General features: G+C 43.4%; 1 protein-coding gene across 1 annotated transcript in view; it reads left to right on the top strand.

The window, feature by feature from the left end:
* The window catches only part of Slc25a13 (solute carrier family 25 member 13), a 181,139-nt gene that overhangs the window by 146,942 nt on the left and 10,247 nt on the right, over window positions 1-23,950 (top strand). The window contains exons 14-15 of the mRNA XM_041675748.1: window positions 2,707-2,847; window positions 21,547-21,685. Coding sequence (XP_041531682.1) covers window positions 2,707-2,847; window positions 21,547-21,685 — 280 coding nt within the window. The remainder of the gene's footprint in view (window positions 1-2,706; window positions 2,848-21,546; window positions 21,686-23,950) is intronic.

Genomic DNA, 23,950 nt, shown 5'->3' with positions numbered 1-23,950 from the left:
CTTCGCTCGGTGCCTTCAAGTCTCATTTCCCTCCAGCTGGACTCCAAAGGATCTTTTTCATCTTCCATACCTTTCCAGTGTGCTGCTTTGGGTCCATAGGATTTTTATTTCTTAGTCTGCCAAAGGCTAGGTAGATATCATTCCATTTTCCTGGTACCACTACCATTTCTTTCTGATACATCTAATCCCAGCAGCCTTATGAAATGTACTTTTTCTCTTGTGTTATCTATCTTAACTTGCAAGCTCTGCTAGTCCTAAGAACTCATGTCTGTCTATTGTGTTGGAGTTAGGGAGTTGAGAATAAGTTCCTATTTTATTGGATACATTGTTAAGTTTTACAGGTGTTTGTAAAGAAATTAAATAATGAGACAATTCTGTGCCTAAAAATTATACCTTTGATAATGGCAATGCTTGACTGCGAGATCAAAGGAAAACATAAAAGCTACTCTCTGAAATAATATGGGACATTGGAATTAGAATCAGAGCTTTCATAAAAGCTGAGCAAACCCTTAGAATTGACAGGCATCCTACAGATTGCATAGTGAAGAGAATTTTCAGTCCTCAATGTGCATAATCACATAGGAAGAATTTTAGCAGGCTGAGATACGGAAATTCTTAATTAGTTATCTGATGTGGCGTCTAGACGTCACTACCCCTTACAGCTCTGCAGTTGAATATGACCGGGCCGGGGCACAGACCCAGCGCCTTAAGGGAAGGCAGATGGACCCTAAATGTGTAGAGCCACTGCTCTGCCTTAAGCCGCAGGCTGATACATAGTCATCATCTCTTTGCTGTTTATACTGAATGCGGTGATTTGCCAGGTAAGTGACTTGATGCTGTGTCTTCACATGGGACATTCAGCTGCCTTCTTACCTGCTGTGAGAGGGCCGGCTTGAGAACCTGTTGGACTGCCTGATTGGGGCTTTGAGAAAGCATTCCCGTTGCAGGCAACAGTGTCTCTTTGCATGCTAGCCTCCTATCCCTTGCACTGTATGCTCCATGAAAGTTTTCTCTCCTCTGAAAACAACTAAAATCTGAGCGAAACCAGCCCTTAGGCTAATTCCATCCTAGTGAATCCTCTCAACAGTTTTGTCCCATAGACATACTTCTTCAAATAAGGCCACAACTACTCCAACAAAGCCACAACTCCTAAGAGTTCCATTCCCTATGGACTAAGCATTCAAATACGTGAATCTATGAGGGCCGTACCTATTCAAGTTACCACAGTATTAAATTGTTGAAAAGAGAGAAACAGTAATGAACATTTTCTTCCACTTTATAAATTAACATTTTCCTGGTAACACATGATCTATGTAGAAATTGAAAATATATCAAGAAAAAAATAAACTCTAATTTTATCACCTCTGTGGTATCCCTACTACAGGTGTGAGTCTTCTGTGTATGCTATGACCCTTTCCACTCAGCAAGCACACTGAACTTTAACACAGCTCTTGTTTCTCATCTCTCATTATAAATAATACTTCCAAGACCACCAGTACAGTTTAATGCATTCCATTCAATACCTACAGATAATTTGAGACAGTGCATGCACTGAGTCCTGAGAGTAAAAATCTTCCAGGAGGCACTTTTGTTTGATGTCAACCCCAGTTTATCTGTTTCGGTGACGACATCTTGTAAGCTGTGCTAGCCTCATATCTGCGGTCTGGTGTCGGTAACATCATCGCATAATAAATATTTAGAATTGTGTTGCATCGTGATTAATTTAGTTGGGTCATATAAAACGTGTATTTGTGATTAAGAAATAACAAATAAGAATATTAAGAAAATCATAGTTGCTTGTAACTTATGTGGATTTAACTTCAACATGAGGTTTTTTCCTGTATTTAAATATTTCACTGGTGATCTCAGGGGTGTGGTATCCAACTCTCACGGGAACAAATGAACATACAGTGTACAGGGTTGAATTCATGTTTTTACCATTTTGACATATCACTTAGTTTATGTAAGCAGAGTGATTCTACACCCAGGCAATACATAAATAAAATGGTGAGAGTAATCCCATCAAGTGGTATTCGAGGATCCTGCCGTTGTTTGATTATTTTCTCTTTAGTTGCCTTTCTGTCTCTGGCTTAGGTGTTGTAGTGGTAGTTATCCTACTGAAATCAGTTTTATTTTCTGGTGCTGGGATCAAACAAGGAGTCTTGTGCATGCCAAGGCCTTGTTCCTGCCACTGGAGATTCCTTGTCATTTCAGTGTGAGTGGGGTCAACGGTAGCCTTCCTTGGGTCTTTGTCGCCTCTTCTCCTCCACACTGAGGAGGCAGGACCTCTGTACTTGAAGTATTCTGGCTACACCTGGATTTTGATTACACTTATTCCCTAGCTGCATTTTTTATTTCTTTTTTGAATTTAATTGCATGTGTGTGTGTGTGTGTGTGTGTGTGTGTGCACGCTCGCATGTGGGCATGCGTAAGTGGAGGTCACAGAACAACCTGACTGGGGGCAATTCTTTTTCTCTTATGTAGGTGCCAGGAATTGAAGTCGAGTTCTCAGGCGTGATGGCAAGCACTTCACCCACTTAGCCATCTTGCTGATCCACCATCCATTTCAATTGTTGGATAGGACCTGAAACGATTGTCCTGTGAGGACAGAATGTCCTCAACTTCATTCAAAGATGTCGTTCTTCTCTTCCTGCCCCATTAGCATGCCTCAGCTTTGACCTTAAACTTTTCTTTTTTCCCCCCTAGGCAGGAGGCTCCCAGGTAATTTTCACCAATCCTTTAGAAATTGTGAAGATCCGCTTGCAAGTGGCTGGAGAGATCACCACTGGCCCCAGAGTCAGTGCTCTGTCTGTGGTGCGAGATCTGGGCTTCTTCGGCATCTACAAGGTAATTTCTTTTCCTCGTTTGCTTAAATTACTATTACTTCAAGGACATAACCGTACTTCTGGAGCAAGTTCATTTCTCCATGGGGCACTGTCGTGCTATCTAGGAGGCGCTCCTTCCTGACACCTGCCAACAAGCTGTCCTTAGAGAGGCCGAGATGCAGGGTGCCTCTAACGGGAGTGGCGTCTGGCAGAGTGGTTCAGCTGAGCTCTCCAGCAGCACTGGCCTCAGCCTGCAATGGCCAGAGGTCAACACTGGGTGCCTTCAGTCACTTTTCACTTTTTGAGACAGTTGTGTTTCACTGAACCTGAAGCTCACTGATTGGCTAGACTGGCTTGCAGTCAGCCCCAGTGCCTCCTGTTTCCACCTCCCCAACACTGGGATTTCAGGCACGTGGCCACACCTAGCTTTCCAGACGTGCCTGGCAACCCATACTGAAGCCCTTATCCTTGAATGAAAAGCACTTTACCAGATGACCCATCTCCCTAACCTCAAAACCAAATTCTTAGGTCAAAAAATTTGCTTTTGGATCCTACATAAATTCTGGTACTGTGTGGTACTGCGTCTTAATTATTATAAATATCATTCACTTTATGTTTTAAAATAACTTTCCGGAATGACAGGTCAGTTTTTAGTGGCAGTTTGAAAAGTTTTCCCTACTCTTCTACCTGGAATATCCAGGTGTGATGATGTACAACACACCCTTAGTCACAGAGCTGGGGAGGCTGTGATTTCAAGGCCAGCCTGGTCTAAATACAGAGTTCCACACCAGACAGAGGTACACAGTGAAACCCCCCCCCCACACACACACACAAAAGCCATGTTGTAATAAACAAGTCATCTGCATCTATGCCCAGCACTAAACCTTATCAAATAAAAGTACTCATTGTTCTCCAGTAAGATTTTAGAAAGAATGTGTTGCTGATTCCAATAAATAAACCTTTGGGAATACAGTGTGAAATCCAAGTCGGCCCAAAGCAGCTTAATTTATATTAATGGCAGAAATATGTTATTAATTAATTTTATGCAGATCAAGAGATGTTTTATTCCAATTAGTTGTGAAGCTTAAAGCCATGCCCCATCAGGTCTTGTCCTGCCCTTAGACATCCGCGTAGGTTGGCTTCCAGAGTGTATCGTCTTCATTTTCTCTCCAGGCTGTGCAAGTGAACCTCTTTTAGTCTTGGCTTTTCATGGCCCTGGAAATGGACTCCATAAACACTAACACCGAGACACTGTTCTCTCCCTCTCCCCTGTCATCCCAAGTGGGTGTCACAAGCCCTGCGTGGGGAACAGCTGGCCATGCTGACCACTTTGGGCACTCTGTGTGGTTTTTTTTTCTTTTTTGTTTCTGGGTTCTTCAGGTAACCTCAGTGAAAATTCAGAATTGCTTACAATGGAGCTTCCCCCGCCACCTGCATTCCTCCAGGCCGTGTGACTGTACCTCATGATCGGAGCCTTCCTAGGATTAGGTAGTGCGTGACTCTTTCTATTGGGATTAATCTCAGTGAGGAAGCTAGGTTTATGTGATGGGTTGGAATAAATCTGTGGATGTGGGCTAGTTTGGTTTTAGTTTTACATTTGTGGTATGTGTGCATGCGTATGAGATCAGAGCCATTTATCTCTCTCCACCTTTTCCTGGGTTCCTGGATTCAGGCTCAGGTTGCCAGGTTTTGGCAAGTAGCGTTACCTACAGAGCCATCTCTAAGGCCCTTGAAAAGTTGGCTAATTTTTTTCCAATAGCAGGTAAGACACTATAATTGGGCAGTGAACACTGTCGATGGCTCTTTTGTTTGCACACGTATTTCCAGCTGTTAGAAGTAAGCAGTGCTGACGTGAGCCACGGCATAGATGAACTTGGAGAAAAGAACACTTTCTGTTCTAACATTTTAGGTCCTTGAACATCCGTGACATGATGTAGTGGCTTGTCACTATGACAGAATGCCAGGCAGTCTTTCAACAGGCTGTCTAGTAAAAAGGCACTTGGTACTGTGGCAATGACTGTTATCGAAATATCTCTGTCGACGAAATGGTAGGGACTTGTTTGCTGATACAAGAGCAAGCTGTGTGACGCTGGGGCTTCTTTTGTCTTCACATTATGTCACAGTCTTAATCCCCTCTAAGGCTCCGGGGAAGTCCCTGGCACCCTGGTTTTGTAGCTGGGTGAGCAGCAGCTGCCTGCCATGGTGTCTGAGCTGAGACTGAAGCCTAGACATTGCTCGTGCTTTTGTGCTAAAGTTGCCTTTCTGAAGTGAGTGCCTTTCTGAAGTGAGTACGATCGCTCAGGTCACTCTCCACAGAACGCTAGTTAATTACCGGTCTAGCTGTATAATCTAGTTCATAAGCATTCCACACACTTGGTCCTGCCTTTCAAATGGTGTTTTGGTGAATTGGCAATTGCTACGTGAAGTTACTGGTGTTTTTGAGCTGGAAATTTGGTTTCATTGTGTGAAAGTATCCTGCAGGCACCCTCATCAGCCCAGTTCCCAGACACCCAAGGGCTGGTTAACCAGCAGCCAGAACCTCTCCTGTGTGGACTGCTCCTGTCACCACCCAAGATAGAGTCGATTCTCTCATTCCAGTTTTGCTTGGTGAACCGGGACTCCAGTTCTTTCTGTCTTACTTTTCCATGAGATCAATGTTAAGAACTGCTTCGCTAGCGACTGTGGATTTTCTGTGATGTTCCGGGTGATTTTATTTCAGGGTGCAGAGCGCTCTACTCATGCGGTGCTTTTCTGTAGTTTTAGTTGGTTAGAAAAGAAATACAGATGGCTGGAGCACCCCAATACTTTCAGGCTGTTAGTTCTCCCTTCAGGTAAATCTTTAAAGGGAGGACCCCTGTCCTTTTTATTGGGACAGATGCTCTTCCTTCTTGGTCCCAGGTTCCCCTTTGTTGCTGTTAACAGTACAATGCTGGAAGCAGGCCTGGTGAGTGATTGGTTCTGTCTGTGTGTTTAGGACTGCTGGGCTCAACCTCAACTGCTGCTCTAACCCAGCTCTCTGGTTGTTGTTTTTTGATTTTGGTTTTGTTTTTGGTTTTGTTTTTTTTCCCTCAATGAATTGACTTGCAAAATCCTTTAGCATTCTTTGACCTTCCAGTAAAGGAAAATTAGAATACTTGCCTTAAAAATACATTTGCAACAGAGAGAGAGAGAGAGAGAGAGAGAGAGAGAGAGAGAGAGAAAACACAGTAAACATTTTACACTTCTGAAGGTAGAAATAGTTTAGTGAAGACGTTGTAAACTGTGTAAACAGAAGCCCCCTCTGAACTGGTAACAGTTAGAGATTTAGTTAAAGATACATGATTGAAATAAAGGGAGAGCAAGTAATTGTCTTTGAAAGACTATTTAATCAGTTAAAAAAAAAGTCTCCTGCACTACTTTTCTTCAGAGCGCGGGAAGGCAAGGCTTAGGCTCGCAGCTCCGTGGCGTGCCCCCCTGACTCTCATAGGCTCTGGTCCATCCCAGGCAATGCACACACATGCACACACAGAACCATGTCCTTGTGTATGTATATGGACCTATTTCTCGTATCCTGTTTTTATGGTCTACGTTCCTGTAGCATAAATAAATCGTGTATCATAGGAAAGAGGGCTGTGTGAATCGACCTTTTCCATTGGTGCTGTCAGTTTATAAGGCTTACTATTTAGCATTGAATGGCAGCCCAGCTAATAGAGGTCAGAAGCATCCTCACTGGAAAGCGTCAGTACAGTTTGTCTCCCTCGTGACAAAACCTGGCCACCAAAGCAATGAAGATGGGAGCCATCATGTATTGACAGAGAGTTTTCTAGTCTGTAATCCCAGGTGTTAGCTTACCAGGGCCAGGTCGCTTAGAAAACAGGCTCCGTCAGCTCTGTTCCTCCCCAAAGCATTTGCTTTATTACACTGTAGATGACATTATTCAGATAGATTCTTTTCATCTGTATACATGCTCGTGCATTTTGTGCAAGCAGATTGCTGGAACTATTGTCAGTGTGTTCTGAAGGCAAGCATCGCATGAGAACATTTGAAAAGCTCAAATCACCCAGGACGTATGAATAAAACTCTATTTCTCCATAGCCCAAACTGCATCAGAACATCATTGATTCTAAATTCAGTGCCACTAAACACAGTGCATGTGCAGTCTCTTCTGTTGTCTTAATAACCACGTGGAATGTTTTTAAGATGCATGTACATGCATGTATAAATGCATGCACACATGCACACACACATGTGTGTTGCAGAGACAGTTGTTTTAATCTAGCTTCCTATTATTATTAATGATTGTTTCTTTCCAACTGTAGAGATGTTGGAAATACATAATAACACATTCAAGAGATTAGTGAAACAAAACAGCATTTAATATACAATCTGCTGAATAGGATATAGCTTAGAGAATGGCTGGCACATTGGTTTGATGTTTTTAAAGTCTTCCAATCTTGAGAAATCCCTATCTTCCTCTTGGAACTAATGAAACTGTTCCCTTTTCTGATCATATAGTCATATAGCACAGTGCCTGTTACTTTCCAACGCTCAGAGTTCTCAGACAGCTGGTACCAGCCTCCGGCGGGGGGAGAGAGGCCTCGTGCCTCCTGCCTACCTGTAACTCTGATGAACTCTAAGCACTAAACATTGAAAGTGAACTGTGACAATCTCTCCCTTACAGGGCTACTAGAAGTTAGGCCATGGAGACTATTCCAGTGTGTGCTTACCATACTTTTGTGAGTGTTTATAAAGCACAGGTTCCTAGCAGTGACGTTGGAAGTCAACATGTATTACATTTCAGTGTTAGTGGACTTAATCATATTGCATTCATTTATCAGTTTCAATCCTGTTAATATAAAAGCATGAATAGGAATAATGCCCCCTTTGCCTCCTTACAAGGCATCTCTTTGTATGCTCCTTTATCCCACATGAAGAAAGCAATTGTGTGGGTATTTCTTTGGGAACACATCAGTTGAAAACTTCCTGACAGCAAAGGAGCATGATATTGTCACTCTGCATCCACCCTAGTGGCCGTTCGCACCCTTCCAGCCCTGCTTGTATCTTTTAATTGAGGACTTTCTCTGACTCTTCACTTTTTCTAAACACAGCCGCTGGAATAATGTAAAAAGATTAATTTACTCTCTGAGTATATATGTGTTACTGTTTTAGAAGTTTTGTTTATAATTGCCCAAACCTAGAAGCAATGAAGCTGTCCCTTGGTAGATAAATGAGTGGATGAACATGCTGTGGGATATTGAACATTGGAAAAACTGCTAAGAAGAAATGGAGAGATGCCTCATCAGGTAACAGCGCTGGCTGCTCTTCCAGAGGACCCCGTTTCAATCCCGGCACCCATATGATGACTCACAGCTCTCTGTAGCTCTGGTTCCAGGAAAACGGACTCCCTTTCCCACCTCCACCGACTCCAGACACACATGTAGTACACAGACATTCGTGGAACACAAAACATTAATACACATAAAATTAAAATTGAAAAACATGGAAATGAACTTTGAAAGCATGGAGAGACGTGGGAGAAAGTAAATGCATGTTACTAAGTGGGTGAACACAACTCTAAACAGCCACTGGACATCTGCAAAGTAAATGTGGAGACAGACCAACCCGCGCACTTGCGCTGGAAGCTGGCTCTGGTGTTTGGCAGAGTTGTGGCCATTTAGAAAAGCCGAGTTACTGCACACAATTCGGTACCTAAGAAAAGTCAGCATTCTAGAAAATACATTGGATGGAGCTGAAGGTTCTTCCCCTCAGATCGAAGCTTCCATGGGGCTTTCTCAGAAAAGTGACCACCCCACTGTAGTCACCTTTCCATTGCAGTTTGCTAAGAATCTAGTGCCCAGATGGTAGATTCTCCATGCCTGTATCTTCTTTCTCTGCAGTGTCTTTGATAATGGACTTATCTTCTTCACTGCCACTTTGTAACCTTTCTGCTGCATGAGCAGACTCCAGATAATTGGTTGTTGAGCAACTAAGTGAGAACTGAAAGCCAAATATTTTCCCCTGTTATAAACAAGGGCATTAGAGTAAAGAAAGCAACTGAACTGTTGCATAGTGACACCTCTACCCCCCCCCCCACACACACACCCCTAAAAGAGAATGCAGTACTGGGAAAGTTGAGTATAAGTAGAGCAGGTCCCTTCCTGCCAGTGTGCTCAATCTCGGTGCTGGGGAGGAACTGGAAATTTGTAGTAATAAGGGCGGCGGGGCTGCGTCCCCAGCACCCCGGCTGCCTGGCTAGCTTATGCCCGAAATAACAACACACAAACTGTATTCATTTAATCACTGGTTGGCCCATTTCTATCTAGCCTCTTCTAGGCTAATTCTCACATATTTATTTAGCCCATTTCTAATCATCTGTGTAGCAGCCCCTAGGTGCGCTTACCGGGAAGATTCTAGCCTATGTCCATCCTGGGTCGGAGCTTCATTGCGTGCGTCTGCCTGGGAGCTGGGAGCATGGCGTCTCTCTGAGGCATCTGCTCCCGAGAGGAGAGCTGTGGAGTCTGAGCTCACTTCCTCTTCCTCCCAGCGTTCTGTTCTGTTTACTCCTCCCACCTATCTTCTAACCAATGAGGGCCAAGCAGTTTCTTTTTATTTAACCAATGCCCTTCCTCCATCAGGCTGGTTTCAAAAGGATGGTACTGTCTCAGGCAGCCGTCGTCCAGTTTCACAGATCTCTAAAATGCAATTTGTGTGCAGTTAAGAAGAGCTGTCAGGAGTACAGAGCTGAGAGGGAAGTAGATCTCACAGCAAACAGGCCAGGAGCTTCCGAAGGCTATGACGTGGAATGGTATCATGTTGCTAACCCCGTGGAAGGCCCGTTAACGTGGCCCAGTAAGGTTTGAGGGAAGGTCATGTGGTTTGGCCTGCAGACCACTGTGATAGGAGAGTCTGACTGAAGGCAGGGAGGACGCAGCTGGGACTCAGGAACACTGACTGACCTGACTGGGAGGGACAGTGGAAGCTAAGATAGACATGAGGGTACCTTTGAAGGAAGCTTCAGTAGTGCAAAGTCCTGGAAAGTAACAAAAGGGAGAAAGTAAGTGTAGATTTTGTGGTGGTAATGGGGGTCTTAGATTTTAGAATCCGAGAAGCTTCGAGAAACATTTAAAAGATCTTCTAGCTGTTCTGCTCCCTGTTGTTGAGGAAGACAAGGCAGAAATGTAAGGATGCTTATTTGGGTGAGCAGGCACACAGGAGCAGAGCAAAGATAGCCTCTCCTGATCCCTGTCCAGTTTTCCTCCTCTTGAAGGTTATAGCAGGCAGTGGGATGGGCACTGAAGATCTTGTGTTAGGGTCATCCGTGGGCACGAAACCACAAGAGTATTGATATCTTCCAGCCACAGAAGCTGATGATGGCATGCAGAGACCACCCTCACTGAGGTGGCAGGAGTTACAGGTCAGGGACAGAGCAGTGCAGCTCTCAAATGGAGGCTGGAATGAGCAGCATTGTAGAGAAATGAGAGAGCAGGAGGATTGGCAAGAGAGGGAAAGAAGGAGCTGAAGGTGGAAGTCAATGGTTGTCTTTAAGAAGCCAGTTTTCTAGGAAGTTGTGGTGCACGCCTTTAATCCCATCACTCAGGAGGCAGAGGAAGAGGCAGGTGGGTCTCTGCGAATTTGAGGCCAGCCCAGTCTACAAAGCAGGTTTCAGGACAGCCAGGGATCTTATGCAGATAAACCCTATCTCGGGGGGGGGGGGGGGGGGGAGCCAGTGTAAATGGAATCATAGAAGTAGACACATTTATGAGGAAATACAAGTATATAAACTACTCAGCCTAGGAGTTTTACCGTGAAAGAAAAACTATGGGAAAAAATGGTCACGGGATAATGAGGGGCATTAGTGATTGTTATTTATTTTGGTTGTGTTTGTGTTTTGCAATGCTTGGGAATCACTGTGGGGCTTAGTGCATACTAAGCACATGCTATACTGCTCAGCCCCCCTCCCAGCCTGTTTGCTTTTATTTTGTTGGTAGAACTTGTGCATCCATAGACAGAAGAGAAATTCAACAAGGGCAGGATTTTACACAGCTGAAGTGCAAAGGTCAGATATGGCCAGCATGTTCAGGATGTAGAGAGATGGGGTCCAGGGCTAGAACAGTTCACTCTAGCTCCCGTTTATGGAGGGCTTCCTCTCCCAGGCCCATGCTGATAGCTGTGTTTGCTTTCTATCAGTTTATCCTCACTGTGGCCCACCAGGCAGACAACTGAGGAAAGGAAGGCTTGATGGGTTTGGGTGATTTGTTCAATGTCATCTATCTTATAAATAAATTAAGTGATGAGTCTGGACTTCAAACTGTGCCACATCTCTCTTAGAAAGTCAACATACCTATTAAGGTTTGTTGAGGCAGGTAGGAAAGAAGACATGCATGGTACCTTAAATGTCCATGGAAATAGTCTTCCTGTGTGCATATAAAGCACATTGGATGGAGCTTAGCACATACTACATGTGATGATGCACTAGTCATTAATTATAATTTCAGTTGCAGGATGTCAACTAAAAGATGATGAAAGAATCCCTACCATCGTCTTTCCATTTTTCCCTAGCCCTGGAAATTTCGGTGGTTTTGCAGTAAACGATCCCCTTCTCCTTCCCCTCCCATCACCATCACTCAGACTGAACATACTACCTTGGCCATTTAGTTCCTCATTTGTTGTTGTTTTTTTGAGGGGGTGAGGGTTCCTATTGCCCGGGATAGCTTTAAATTCTGTGTGTAGCTAGGGAGGTTAGCCTTGAGCCCTTTTTCCTGCAGCACCCACCTCATCACCGAGATCACAGGTAGGTTCAGCCACATCTGCCTGCTCAGAACACTGGAAGAGCAAATGAAATGGAGATGACTTTTGAAAATATGGTTTGTGTACAACAATTCAAGTAGAATTCAGTGTTGGGGAAATGTGATGCTTAAAAAACAAAAGGTTCTTGGACCATTGTTTTAATTACTGTTCTGTTGCTGAAGAGAGACATCGTGACCAAGGCAACTCTTTTAAAAGAAAACATTCAATTGGGTGCTTGCTTGCAGTGTTAGAGGGTTAGTCCATGATCATCATGGTGAGAAGTAGGCAGGCATGGTGCTGGAGCAGTAACCAGGAGCTTCACATCCTGATCTACTGGCAATGGTTGGATAGGAAGGGAATGGAGACAGACAGACAGACAGACAGACAGAGAGACTGTGCCTGGTGTGGTCTTTTGAAACCTCAAAGCCCACTCCCACACCTCTTCCAACAAGGCCACTCTTTCTAATCCTTCTCAAACAGTTCCACTAACCAAGCATTCCACTAACCACCACAGCCCTCCTTCTATTTAGTAACCAAGTATTGCACTCAAATACTCCATTAACTGAAGTTGCAAAGATATATATGGTACCATTCATTGCCTTCAGTGTGGCCAATATTGAGGCCACGGAGGAATTTAAACTTGTCATTGTAGTCCCATCAACTTCTTTCAAGTATTTTCTTAGTCTACCAGACAATTTAAATACAAAAAGGGCTATGACAATAAGATGTTACTTAATTTTCACCTAGGCTTCTGTGAATTTGTCTTTCCAGAGGCACACATTTTTACCAAGTCTGTATTTAGTTTTGTTGTTTTAGTTTTTCAGTTTGTTCTCTTTGTAAAGAACTTACAGGACCTAAACTGTTGGGCTATATTTAATGTGCATGTCGCGATGTGCGGAGACTGTTGTAAACCCTGTTCTTAGGCTACTCTGAAAACCCTTTTTCCAGAAGTAATGGATATGTTCCTCATTCTACTAAGCCAGACTTTCATTCTCTGGTTTATAGTTATGACTGAGGTATGTAGTTAAAGGACAGCCTGCTTAACAAATGTTAATTAACAAAGCATTAACAAGATAGGTCTTTGACAGCTGGAGGCCTGTGGGGAATGATAAGTTTAGGGAACTTGTATACACGTCTTTAGAGGACCCCATGCTGCGTATTATACTAGGTTTATGGTAATTACTATACTTATTTTAATGATTAAATTTACATGTAATTTGCCTATAAAATTCATATTTTATAAATAAAAAAGTTGACATAGAGAAAGTCCTCATTTCAAGGCCTGTACTCTGGTATAGTAAGCTGCTTGTTTGTCTTGGCCACCCAGATCTGACACAATCACACAGAAACTATATTATTTAAATCACTGCTTAGCTCATTAGCTTTAGTTTTTTATTTGATAACTCTTACATTTTAATTTAACCCGTCTGAATTAATCTGTGTATCACCCCGAGGTCGTGGTCTACCAGCAAAGTTTCAGCACATCTGTCTCCGGCTCTGGCTCCATGTCTTCTCTCTCTGCCCTTCTTCCTCCCAGCATTCAGTTTAGTTTCCCCGCCTAGCTAAGTTCTGCCCTGCTATATAAGGTCCAAAGCAGTTTCTTTATTCATTAATGGTAATCAGCACAGAGAGGGGACTCCCACATCAGTGCTCTGCCACCTACAGTGTATTGGATTTGGCACGGAGCAACCATGATTTAGAATCAGATCCATATTTATGATGACACATTTGAATATTTATTTCTTTGGAAACCCTCCACTTCTCCCCATTCTGAGAAGCCATCTTCTCTACCATGAGTGAGTGTTCTTCAGACTGTGTCTGCGTTAAAGCTGAAAGAGAGTTCTGGCTTAGCTGGGATCAGCCGTAACCTGAGTGTATTGAAAGGGCCAGGAGAAAGGAGAGGCTAATGGCGAGGCACTGCCTTTGTGATTTGGTGTTCTGAAGGAAACCTGATGGGCTTAAGAAGCAACCAACACGAACAGTTTCTACAGTCAAGTCTCTATAGGGTTTCTAGCCATTGGCAGAGCATCCCAGTCAAAACAGCTACGAATGTTGAGTGACACACTTTGTAAAAGCCTCTCTGTGAGTTGGTGAGGGAGGAGAAGTTAGGCGACCCCAGCAGAAAGTACTTTGGTGATGCCTGCAGTGCCGAGAATGGGAGGGGATGACTTGGCTTAAGGTGAGGCCGTCAGAATTTCAGGGGACATTCAGAGGTCAGCCCTCCATGTGTAGAGCCAGTCCTGTTGGCATATGCCTTTCTTCTGCTGGAGCACCACTCCTGACCCCATTCCTGGTGCGAAAGGACCTTCCCCATAGAACTGCAATTCTCGGAAAGCTATGCCTGGCGGGTGCCAAAGTATCATGTGTCTCCTTCATTAGGTTGCAAGAGACTTGGCCTTGCTTGTCAATAGAAGAGAGGAAGGGATAGAGAGTCCCTCTTCTAACAGTGAGAAGGCCTATGCTGATCTGAAATGAGTGTACACGCTAAGTTTATATTTCTTTGGGGGAGTATCCCGGGGTGATTGACAGAATAAAACACTCGTCTTAAGAGGAGCTCACTTTCAACCCGAACCTCAAAGGACTTTTCAGGTACTGTACCAAGGGAAATAAAAGATCTCAAGTCACATAAAGCATTAAGAGATTACAAGAATAGCAAATAGTCTAAACATACAAAAATGTAAAGATTTTAAGCTGAAATATAAATTGAAGGTTTATTTGTTTAAAAAACTATTGAATAAAATTATGATGGTGAGAATTTTAAACTGAACAAGTGGCCGTGCCAGAGTCGAACACTGCTGAATAAAGAATTAGAGAACTGTAAAGTAGGATTCATTCAGAAAACGTTTCTGAGAATTAGAAAACTGTAAGATAGGATTCATTCAGAAAACGTTTCTGAGGGAATCTGAGATGGCTTACTAAGTATAAAAGACCGAAGGAAAGGAGATGGCTGAAGATGCCCCAGGACTAATGAAGTAAAAAGAGCAGGATGAATCAAAATAACCAATCTCAGTGCGGCTCATTCCGAGTGGGGAGCCACACAGCTGCAGAGAAGGTCCTGGGTACCAGAAAAGATGACATCCCCAGATTCAAAGTCATCATGGTGTCTTCATGTAATGACGGGAAACTAAACTTTATTTTGCAAAACTATATTTTAGGAGCAAGGGTAGAATAAAACCTTTTATTTTATCATTTTTATTTTTGAACATTGACAAAACTCAGTGAGCATGTCAAGTTAGGCATTAAGAAAGGAATTATAAGCCAGGAATGGTAGCACATGCAGGGGGCAGAGGCAGACGGGTCTCTGCGTTTGAGGGTAGCCTGGTCTACAGAGTTAAACAGGACTACACAGTGAAGAGAAGAACTTAGAGGGCTGTGGATGTAGCTCAGCAGCAGGGTCCTTTCCTAGAATGCATGAGCCATAAATGCAAATCCAGATCCATTTAGAAATAGACAGTAATACATAATATGGAAGGAAAATTGATACTAGGTAAACATGCGGAAGGAATGGAAGGACAAGCAGGTGCTTAGTTAGTAGCATTGTCTTGATTTTTAGATATGTAGAAATAATGGTAGCTATTGGTGCTTAATATTTTAAGCTGTAATTAATAATCAAGAAACAAAATGAGGGTTGCTTTTAATTTAAGTAATCAGAAGAATGTGTGCTGGACAGGAGGGAGATAAATGCATAAACTGTATTAAACTAAACAGAGGAAGCAGACTAGAAATAGGCTTGGCAGGCACGGTGCAGCCAGAAGGATGGGGACGGAGAGGAGAGAAAAATGTCTCGAGAAACACCTTTCCACAGGTTAGCGCTGTCATAGTGATATGGGACTAAAATCACACACACACACACACACACACTTTCAGGGCTTCTGGTCCGCCTGAGTGGCAGCCCTATTGGTGACAAAGCAGTTTACAGTCGCAGAACAACTGAGCCAGTTAGGGGTATTTCCTCTCCATCAAGAGACCCTGAGCTGCTAAGATAATTTTTTTAGAATTATGCTGGAATTAAGAAGAAAACAATGCCATCAATGTCTCTTGATTAGAACCAAATGGGAGGCACTTATATTTTATATTCAAATTGTAGTCATTGGCTGTTCTCTGACAGTCGGTGGCTAGTTTATTTGATTTCAGCAGTACTGCCATCCCCTTAGCTGGTCTGGACACTGCCGAGGTGATCAGCAAGGTCCTGTTCAAGTTGCAAATAATTAACATTATATCGTCGCATAGGAAAGTTGGGATGGCGGTCTTGAGCGGAACCAGTGTTTTCCCTTCCTTGTGTGTGTCTCTTGCTATTATTTCCCTGGCAGTAGTTCTCCTTCTACTTGAAGTGTGTTGCATAGCTTCTTTTTTTTGGGGGGGGGGGGGGGCAGAGGGGTAGTGAAACTGGGTATTGAGCCTAAGACAGAAAGCCTGCTGCTGCCAAGCTGGGCATGGAAGGGTTAAGTGGCTGAGGGGAACCAAGAGGAATGCTGAGGGATCAAGACATGACACGCTGCCCATTGTTTGCAGCTCCAGATCAAAATATACAATTATGCATGCCAAATAAATTCTAAACCTGTAAGGTCGGAAAAGAGGGGTGGTTCTGATGACAGGTGCCAGGAGCATTAAATAACCTCCTCAGACAAGGTGCACCACTGTTGTCTTGAATACTGTGGGGGTCCCCAGTCTGGCATTCTCCCCCATGCTAGACAATGTGCATTCACTGCCGGAGTCTCCATTAAGCCCCAGTCCCCCAGACCTGCTGGCTCCTGGTGCAAGCCTGCCCGACACAGAGGTGCCTTTGTGAGTGTAATTACCTTTCTCTGTATTAGAAATAGTCTGTTTAGAGCTGTGTTTGCAGGTACTGCTAGAATAAGAAGGAATTAGCATGCAAAAAGACCTGCCCTGCCTCTGACATCTTTATCAGTACTATCGCTCAGCACTGGTTTCCTCAGCTAAAACAGGACTGGCTTCCATGCCTAATGTTGGCTTGGTGGGGCTGGTGGAATTCAAGAGGGTGAAGAACGTGTGTGTGTGTGTGTGTGTGTGTGTGTGTGTGTGTGTGTAAGAGGCAGACGGGGGGGCGGGTCTTATGTGTTGTATCTTGACAGTCTTGTACCCAGCAGAACAGCCAGAGTAAACTTGAATGGATGATTCCAGCAACTTAAGAATTGATTAAAGTTCCCCTGGGCGTCCAACTGTGTCCACATCAAAAAGGCAGGAGAAATAAATAAGATGATTCTTTTGCTGTGAAGATACTATGTTCATGGACAGCATCCTCAAGACCACTAACTGACCTTGTCACTTGTGGGTTGTGAACTTAGAGTGAGCCCACCTTGAAGATGCTTGCCTATCTTTAAGGAGGAATGGTGAAGAAGACGTTAGAGAGTCCAAAATTGGAGCGTAGGCAGCTCAAAATTATTTGCCTATTAGGTTGCCTGGAAATGCTTTTTATCATTCCCATCTGTTCATCAACGAGCCTTTCATTTTAAAAAGAAAAAAATTAATAATTTCCCTTCTTTGGAGATAGGGGTACTTTAGTGATTAGGTTAGAGGGTTGTATTTTGTGTTTCGTGATTTTCCATATGTCATTTTACTATACCCAGAAAATTCAAGGCCAATCAGAGAACAAGGGCAAATCCACCCAGATAACTAGTGAAAGAGGAGCCAGGAACTCTGGGCATTTTCATACGGGGGCTGAAAGATTAAAGATTTAAACAGTCAATCTACATAATTTATTAATTTTTTGATGGCCAACGTCATGATTTCCACGTTGCTAACACAGGCTGCAGATAGCACAGCCTGTCTCTTTACTACAGAGGTGCTCGTTCAGCACGACTTGATCACCTAGTAAAGGTTTTACATGAAGGCAAGTAGAATTCAAGCCAGCAGGTTCAGACTCATGTTGTGCTGGAAACCGGGTGTTCGCAGAGTGAAGGATTTATCCAGGAATCTGGTGGAGAAACATTTTCCTCACCCTCGGAACCTAAAAAAGTCTTTTAACATCCTGCATGCCTTTTCCATTGTGTGGGCTCAACAGGTCAGGGGTTGCCTAAGGCGGGCCCAGCAAATTGGCACTGGCTTTGTGACTAAGACCTGGAAGGAGTGGTCAAGGAGAGGAGGCCAGGGAAACTGGATAAGCCTGACTTGTCCTGTAGGCTTTAAAGTTCCCTCTCCAGGAAGGCTGGATTCTGATGCCTTGGCTGCTGAGGAGAAGCTAAGGCACCTTCTGAATTATTTACTGAAGGAGTCTCTTGCACAGGTATAGGTTTAGGGAACAGTAAAGGTGGCTACCAGAGCAGAGGCAAGGAAACACAACCCTCCGGTCACACTTATTTTCGTGATGGTGGGTACTTCACTTTTCCCTCAAGTTCTACTAGGGTCTCTTCTTTTTGGTGTTCTACAGTGTAAAGTTGTCCCCAGTGCTCAGCTCTTGCCCCACAGTATTGGAGGATCCTCTCTGGGGTGTTCTTGCTCTCCGAATAGGTAGAGAAGCAGTGTTCCGCCCTTCACTTGCCGCACGACCATCCCGCCTGTGGAGCAGGGACGGTGGGAGTGCGTTCATGTCTTCTCAGATCATCAGCAACCTAAGACCTCTTACCCAGCCTAACATTGTTCTGGTTTCTCTGACCACACTGCCTGTTTCCTGAGCGAGTCCAGCCTGCTCGGCACCCACTGTGTTACAGGTACAACTCTGCTTCTGCCAGGCTTGTTCTTCTTTTGTGGTTAAGCTTCATTCCTGACCAGGCCATTTGTCTTCCCGCTCTATTCATCTCTTCTACCGAGTTCCACTTCTCACAGGGATTGACGCATGCTTTCAAGAATTGAGGAAGACAGTGTGAACTTTTTAGGTCCCAACTTTGCACCCCTCACCTTTTGTACCTGATTTTTGATCACATTGAATCTACAAATCCTGAAACATGCCAATCTCCCCTTTTTTGTCTTTAGCACTCTAGTACAAAATGGCTGTTTTCTACGGCAACTTGTCTGTCTCCAATGAATAATGGATCTTTGTCTCAACAACTAAAATGATCATTTTGCTTTCTAGAATAATTTTCAGAGGAGTTAGTGCCCTTGTAGAAAGCTAACAGCACATTCCAAATTTGGGGGGTGGGCTTTCTAGTTGTACCCTTTCTTTCCACAGACATCACTGAAGCAAAAAAATCACTGTTGTCAAGAGTGTCCCTGGAAGCCACAGATTTTGTTAGGTGTTTCATAAATTAAATCAGGTAGTCATTCCTGATCCCTGGTTCCTTCCAGTATGAAGCAGGCAACACCTACACTGAAAGAGGCAGAATCGCAGTTAGGAAAATCTCAGAAGAGTATTGAGAAGATGTAGACAGTGTGGAGCCATATGGAATCCATGCTTGTCCAGCTTCTGCTTAGAAGATGCCCATTAGAAAGGGTGGTGTTTGGGGCTGAAATGAATGAAGAGAAGGTATTTAAAAGGTTGGTGTCCCAGCACAGCAATCATCAAAGAAGGTGAGGAGCGATAGGTGGACCATGACTGACCAGATGAATGGAGCATTGATAGCTCTAGCTGAGAGAGGTTAGGGATATCAGTGAGAAGAAACTAGAAAAGCAAAGCTTTTTTGAAAAGGGTGAGAATAGAGGAACCTAACTTCAGGATATCCTGAGCCATATGAGTTTTAAAGAAGCAAGTAGAATAAAAGTATAAGCCACACAATTAAAGACAGAGGGAGACACTAAATCATTCCAGGTCAAAACAAAGCGAAAGCCACACACTGTGGGTTTAAGGAGCAGAACAAGCCAGAGCAACTCCGGTGTGGCTTCAGCTCTGGTGCTGTTGCTTATTTCTGTTGGCAGGGCTCTAAAATGTTTACAGTGTTTGCAAGGTGATCTCTATGAGCAAAAACAGTGGACAGCAGATTAAATTTGTAGATTTCTAGACAAACATAATATTCTATAGCGGAATTTCGCTATAAGAATTTAGTTTCCTTAAGAGAAACTATTGTTAGCAAAGAAATAAGGGCAGCCCAGAGGTATGTCAACAAAATGTAACTCTGGCGAGCCATATAGCTAAACATATAATATAAAGGACAATGCATAGGAAGAATCATACTTCTCAAGGAATCCTCACAGTTAATTTAGGGATAGTGTGAGTTGCTTTTCCCTCACATGAAGGGAGGGAGCCGTACTTAACTGATCTTCTCTGGAGCCGCGTACTTGGTCTGCACCTTGTGGACAGCACACACGTGTGTTCAGATAACCAGAACTCACAGGAAAACTTGAAGCAAGAATTAGAATGGAGGAGAAAGCGAGAAATTAGAAAGGGATATTAATTCTCTAAGCTTATTTAAAGAACTAACCCTAAAGTAAGCACTGAGTGTTCATATAGCTGCTGATGCTCTCCTTTCCTGCACACCTCCCAAAAGCAAAGTCTTAGCATCTGCATGTTAGAATTGTCTGCAGTTATACCTGAGGTGCCGTTGGAACATGACCCTCAGCTATGCAGTTGATAGATGAACGTCCTGGGCACCATTTTCCATGTGGGAAATGAGACTCGAGTGGTGGATATTGTCGCACTTACTTTCTCCTAGTCACCTAACATTCTGCATGAGCTGACACACAGTACCTGAGATGGGCCAGCCCTTTTCCTAATACCTTCATGAAGAACGAGCACATAAAGTCTCCGTGGGTCAGTCAAAAGAGGAATATCCAAATTCAGTCAAACCTGGACTGAATCCAGATTCTAAGCCTTTGTTCTGGTAGGAAGGTCGAACTAAACTGGGATTAAATTTAATAGGATTAAGTTTAAAGTTCCACATATATTACTCGTGGAAGACAACTAATTAAATTGCAGTAGACCTGGGTTAATAACAGTTTCCGTGAAAAAAGACTGAGGGTTTTATACCCCCAGGTCTCAGTCTGAGTCAGGAGTGAAATGTCTTTGTTAGAGTGAATGACGGACAAGTGGCCTGAAGACCTTTGACCGACTTAGCCAAGCTCAGGCAGGAATCCTCAGCGTTGCCTAACTAGACCTTGTGTGTGTCAGTGGACGGGACTAGATCTGTTGATCTGGATGAATTTGTTATCTTCTTTTGGGAACCTCTCTACTTGGTAGAAATTTGGAGCCTTAGAAATCTGTGAACGAAACAGTATTGAAAAGGGATGGTTTCCTGCCCACTCAGTCTAAGAAACGGTGTGTGTGTGTGTGTGTGTGTGTGTGTCTATGTGTGTCTGTGTGTGTCTGTGTGTGTCTGTGTGTCTGTGTGTTTTATAATTCACATTGTAACGCCGGATTCTGTTTTTGGTATCATCAATGGTTGGGTACTCAGCATGGCGTGATTTTGGCATCAGAAATTATTTAGTGAAAACTTCACTTCTGAAGTTAATTGTCCCGTATTGAGCTCCTGAATATGTCAAAATTATGGTAAATATTTTAGGGTAGGTATTTATCAATATTTCATAAACCCTAAGCAATGGATAAAAACCCTAGTACTCTCTGGAAAGATTTGTTTTTATGCATATGTCATCTTTTTTCTGGGAAAGACTCCAGCACTTTTATCAGATTCTCAAATGATACCAAAATTGGACATTTCCCTTTTGCACCTCCACAGCTTGTCTTTCTCCTGATGTATAAACAGAGAGGCACCTTGACTGTTGCTTCCTCTCTTACTCTAGACCAGCCAACTGATCTTCCCCCCACAGAGACTTGAAGAGAGCCACAGGCAGAGTTCCAAAGTTGCTCTAATTGGAATCTTGGCCTTAGAGTAAACGAGACCTCCCCTTTCCCACGTCCTCACAGCCTAGGACAAATCTAGTCATGTTTGGAGGAACAAGACTCAAAAACTTGTGGCTTTGAGAATGCGGGTTTTTTACTGTCTCCTTTCGATGCGTGATTACCGATTTGGTCTTCTCCAGGAATATTTTGTTCTGAGGTGAGAAGCCTGACTTCCTCAGTGGGATGTGTGTTTCATGTGGTGTTTCTTCCCCTTGCGAAACCTCACAGGGTGCCAAAGCGTGCTTTCTGCGGGACATTCCTTTCTCGGCCATCTACTTCCCCTGCTACGCACACATGAAGGCTTCCCTTGCGAATGAAGACGGGCAGGTCAGCCCGGGAAGCCTGCTCTTAGCTGGTGCTATAGCCGGTAAGTCTCATCCATGCAGTGCCGGGCTTTCCTCCCACCCACCCTGAGCCTCCAGCCTCCAGCCTCTGGCCCTAACCCCATCCATCATACTACAGAGACAGGGTTTTTGTTTTTGTTTTTTTTGACAGTTTTTGACAGAGTCTTAATGACTTTTTTTTAAATAGCTTTCAAGGGACAGAGAAGAAATTAATCTGTATTTTGTCAAGTTAGATTATTAAGTGACCTTTAGCTTTAGAGTATTTACTGATGATTGGTTGATTTACTTGTTTGTTTTCTGTGGTATTGGTAGATTTCAATTCATGTTCCATATTATTTCCTAATTTCACTTAGTAGCCCTGTAGATGGAGCAGCAGGGTGCTTCCTGCCTCCCAGCTCCCGGCCACTGGCTAGCTTTACCCAAAATAATTACATGAAAACTGTATTCTTTTAAACACTGCTTGGGCCATTAGCTCTAGCCTCTTACTGGCTAACTCTCACATCTTGATTAACCCATTTTTAATGAGTGTCTTACCGGGAATATTCTTAACCTGCATCCATCTCAAAGAGGAGAGCTATGGCGTCTGCTTGAATCTGCTTCTTTCTCCCAGCATTCTGTTCTGTCTACTCCACCTACCTAATTTTCTGTCCTATCAGGGCCAAGGCAGTTTCTTTATTAACCAATGAAAGTAACACATAGACCCTCCTCCATCATGGCCCAAGAATGAAAATGATTTGGCTTGAACTTTCTAATACTTGTGTCCCTAAAGGTATGTAAACAAATTGTTGCATGTAAGCTTGTCCAGAGCTTAAGCGAAACGTGACCGCTCAGGACACAGTGAACGAGTGGCTGAACTGGAAATGAAATGAAATGAAATGAAAGTAGGAGTTCTGTACTCCACATCTCCCTCCCCGAGGGTTGTAGTCTCCCGCGTTCATTAGTACTGAAAACAACTAGCCTTCTCAGCTGCCCAGGACAGAACAGCTCTGGCTCACAGAGGTAGGGCATATGGAAAACGAAGTACCACTGATTGACGTGTGACCAAATAGGTTTCTTTTCCTCAGCTTTGCATAGAGACAGCATTGTAGAGTCCAGCCTGTATTTCAGGGAGGGGAGCATCATGGGAGGCTCTTTGCATAGTGACTAGCATGTATCATGTATTCAGTACCTATGAAGATGGAATCTAGATGAGACTCCCCCTAAATCACTCCACAAGTACCAAATATGAGATTAAGATGATGAGAGCTCAACTCAGGGTCAAAGATTCTCTCATAACCTTGTTTTCCTCAGACTATTAAAACATTTAACTCTCCTCTTGGGGAAAGCAGACACTGAGAACCAGGTTCACGTCTGGGTATGAATATACTAGGTACCGCATGTTACCAGATCTGAATATTTCCTTTCTTTTTTTATTTTATTATTTTATTTTTTGCTGATTATGAAAGTAATATATAGCTCACTATAAAATATTTCAAAATGGCTGGGTGATGGTGGTGCATGCCTTTAATCCAGCACTCAGGCAGAAGCAGGTGCATCTGAGTTTGAGGCCAGCCTGGTCTACAGAGTGAGTTCCAGGACAACCAGGGGTATACACAAAAATTACTGGAAGAGCGTTGCTATTTAACTTATATTTTTATTACAATTATTCATGTACTTTATGAAGATATATATGTAGACAGAAGTTGCAGTGCACAGACAAGTGAGGGAGCCCGTTTGCTCTTACCATTGTGTGGGTCTCAGGAACCAAACATGGGCTGTCAGGCGTGGTGGCTTTACCTCCGAGCCATCTTACCAGCCTCACTTACCACTTTTGCTTCCTCCTTGGATGGTTTCGATGGCTTCAGTCACACTGTGTCTTCAGCAGGGTGATGATTGGTGGCATGTGCTGCGGGGTCAGACTCCAAGGGTCAGATTCACTTCCCCGCTTAGACCCTATGACATAACACAAATCACTGATTCCCTCTTGATCCATTTTTCAAATTTGATGATAACTGTTTTAGCTTCACACAAACAAAGTATTGTGAGGGTTAAGTGGAATAATAGACAAACATTTCAAAGAGTTGCCATCATGTTAGTATTCAGAAAAGTTCAACTATAGTGATTTTATTTTGTCATTAAGCATAGTTTTAACAGCTGGATCTTATTGTTATTTTTCATTGTAATTTTTTGAGATTATAACATAATTACATTATTTCCCTTTCTTTCTCTCTTCTCCCCACAGTCTTTCCTATGTCCCCATTATGACCATTCTTTTTCAAATTCATGGTGTCTTTTTCCATAATTGTTGT

Source organism: Microtus oregoni, unplaced genomic scaffold (genome assembly GCF_018167655.1).
Source record: "Microtus oregoni isolate MIOR12 unplaced genomic scaffold, Mior012 000026F_ref0000081, whole genome shotgun sequence".
Taxonomy (NCBI): Eukaryota; Metazoa; Chordata; class Mammalia; order Rodentia; family Cricetidae; genus Microtus; species Microtus oregoni.
Note: the sequence above shows the minus strand (reverse complement) of the source record. Positions and strands in the feature narration are given on the sequence as shown.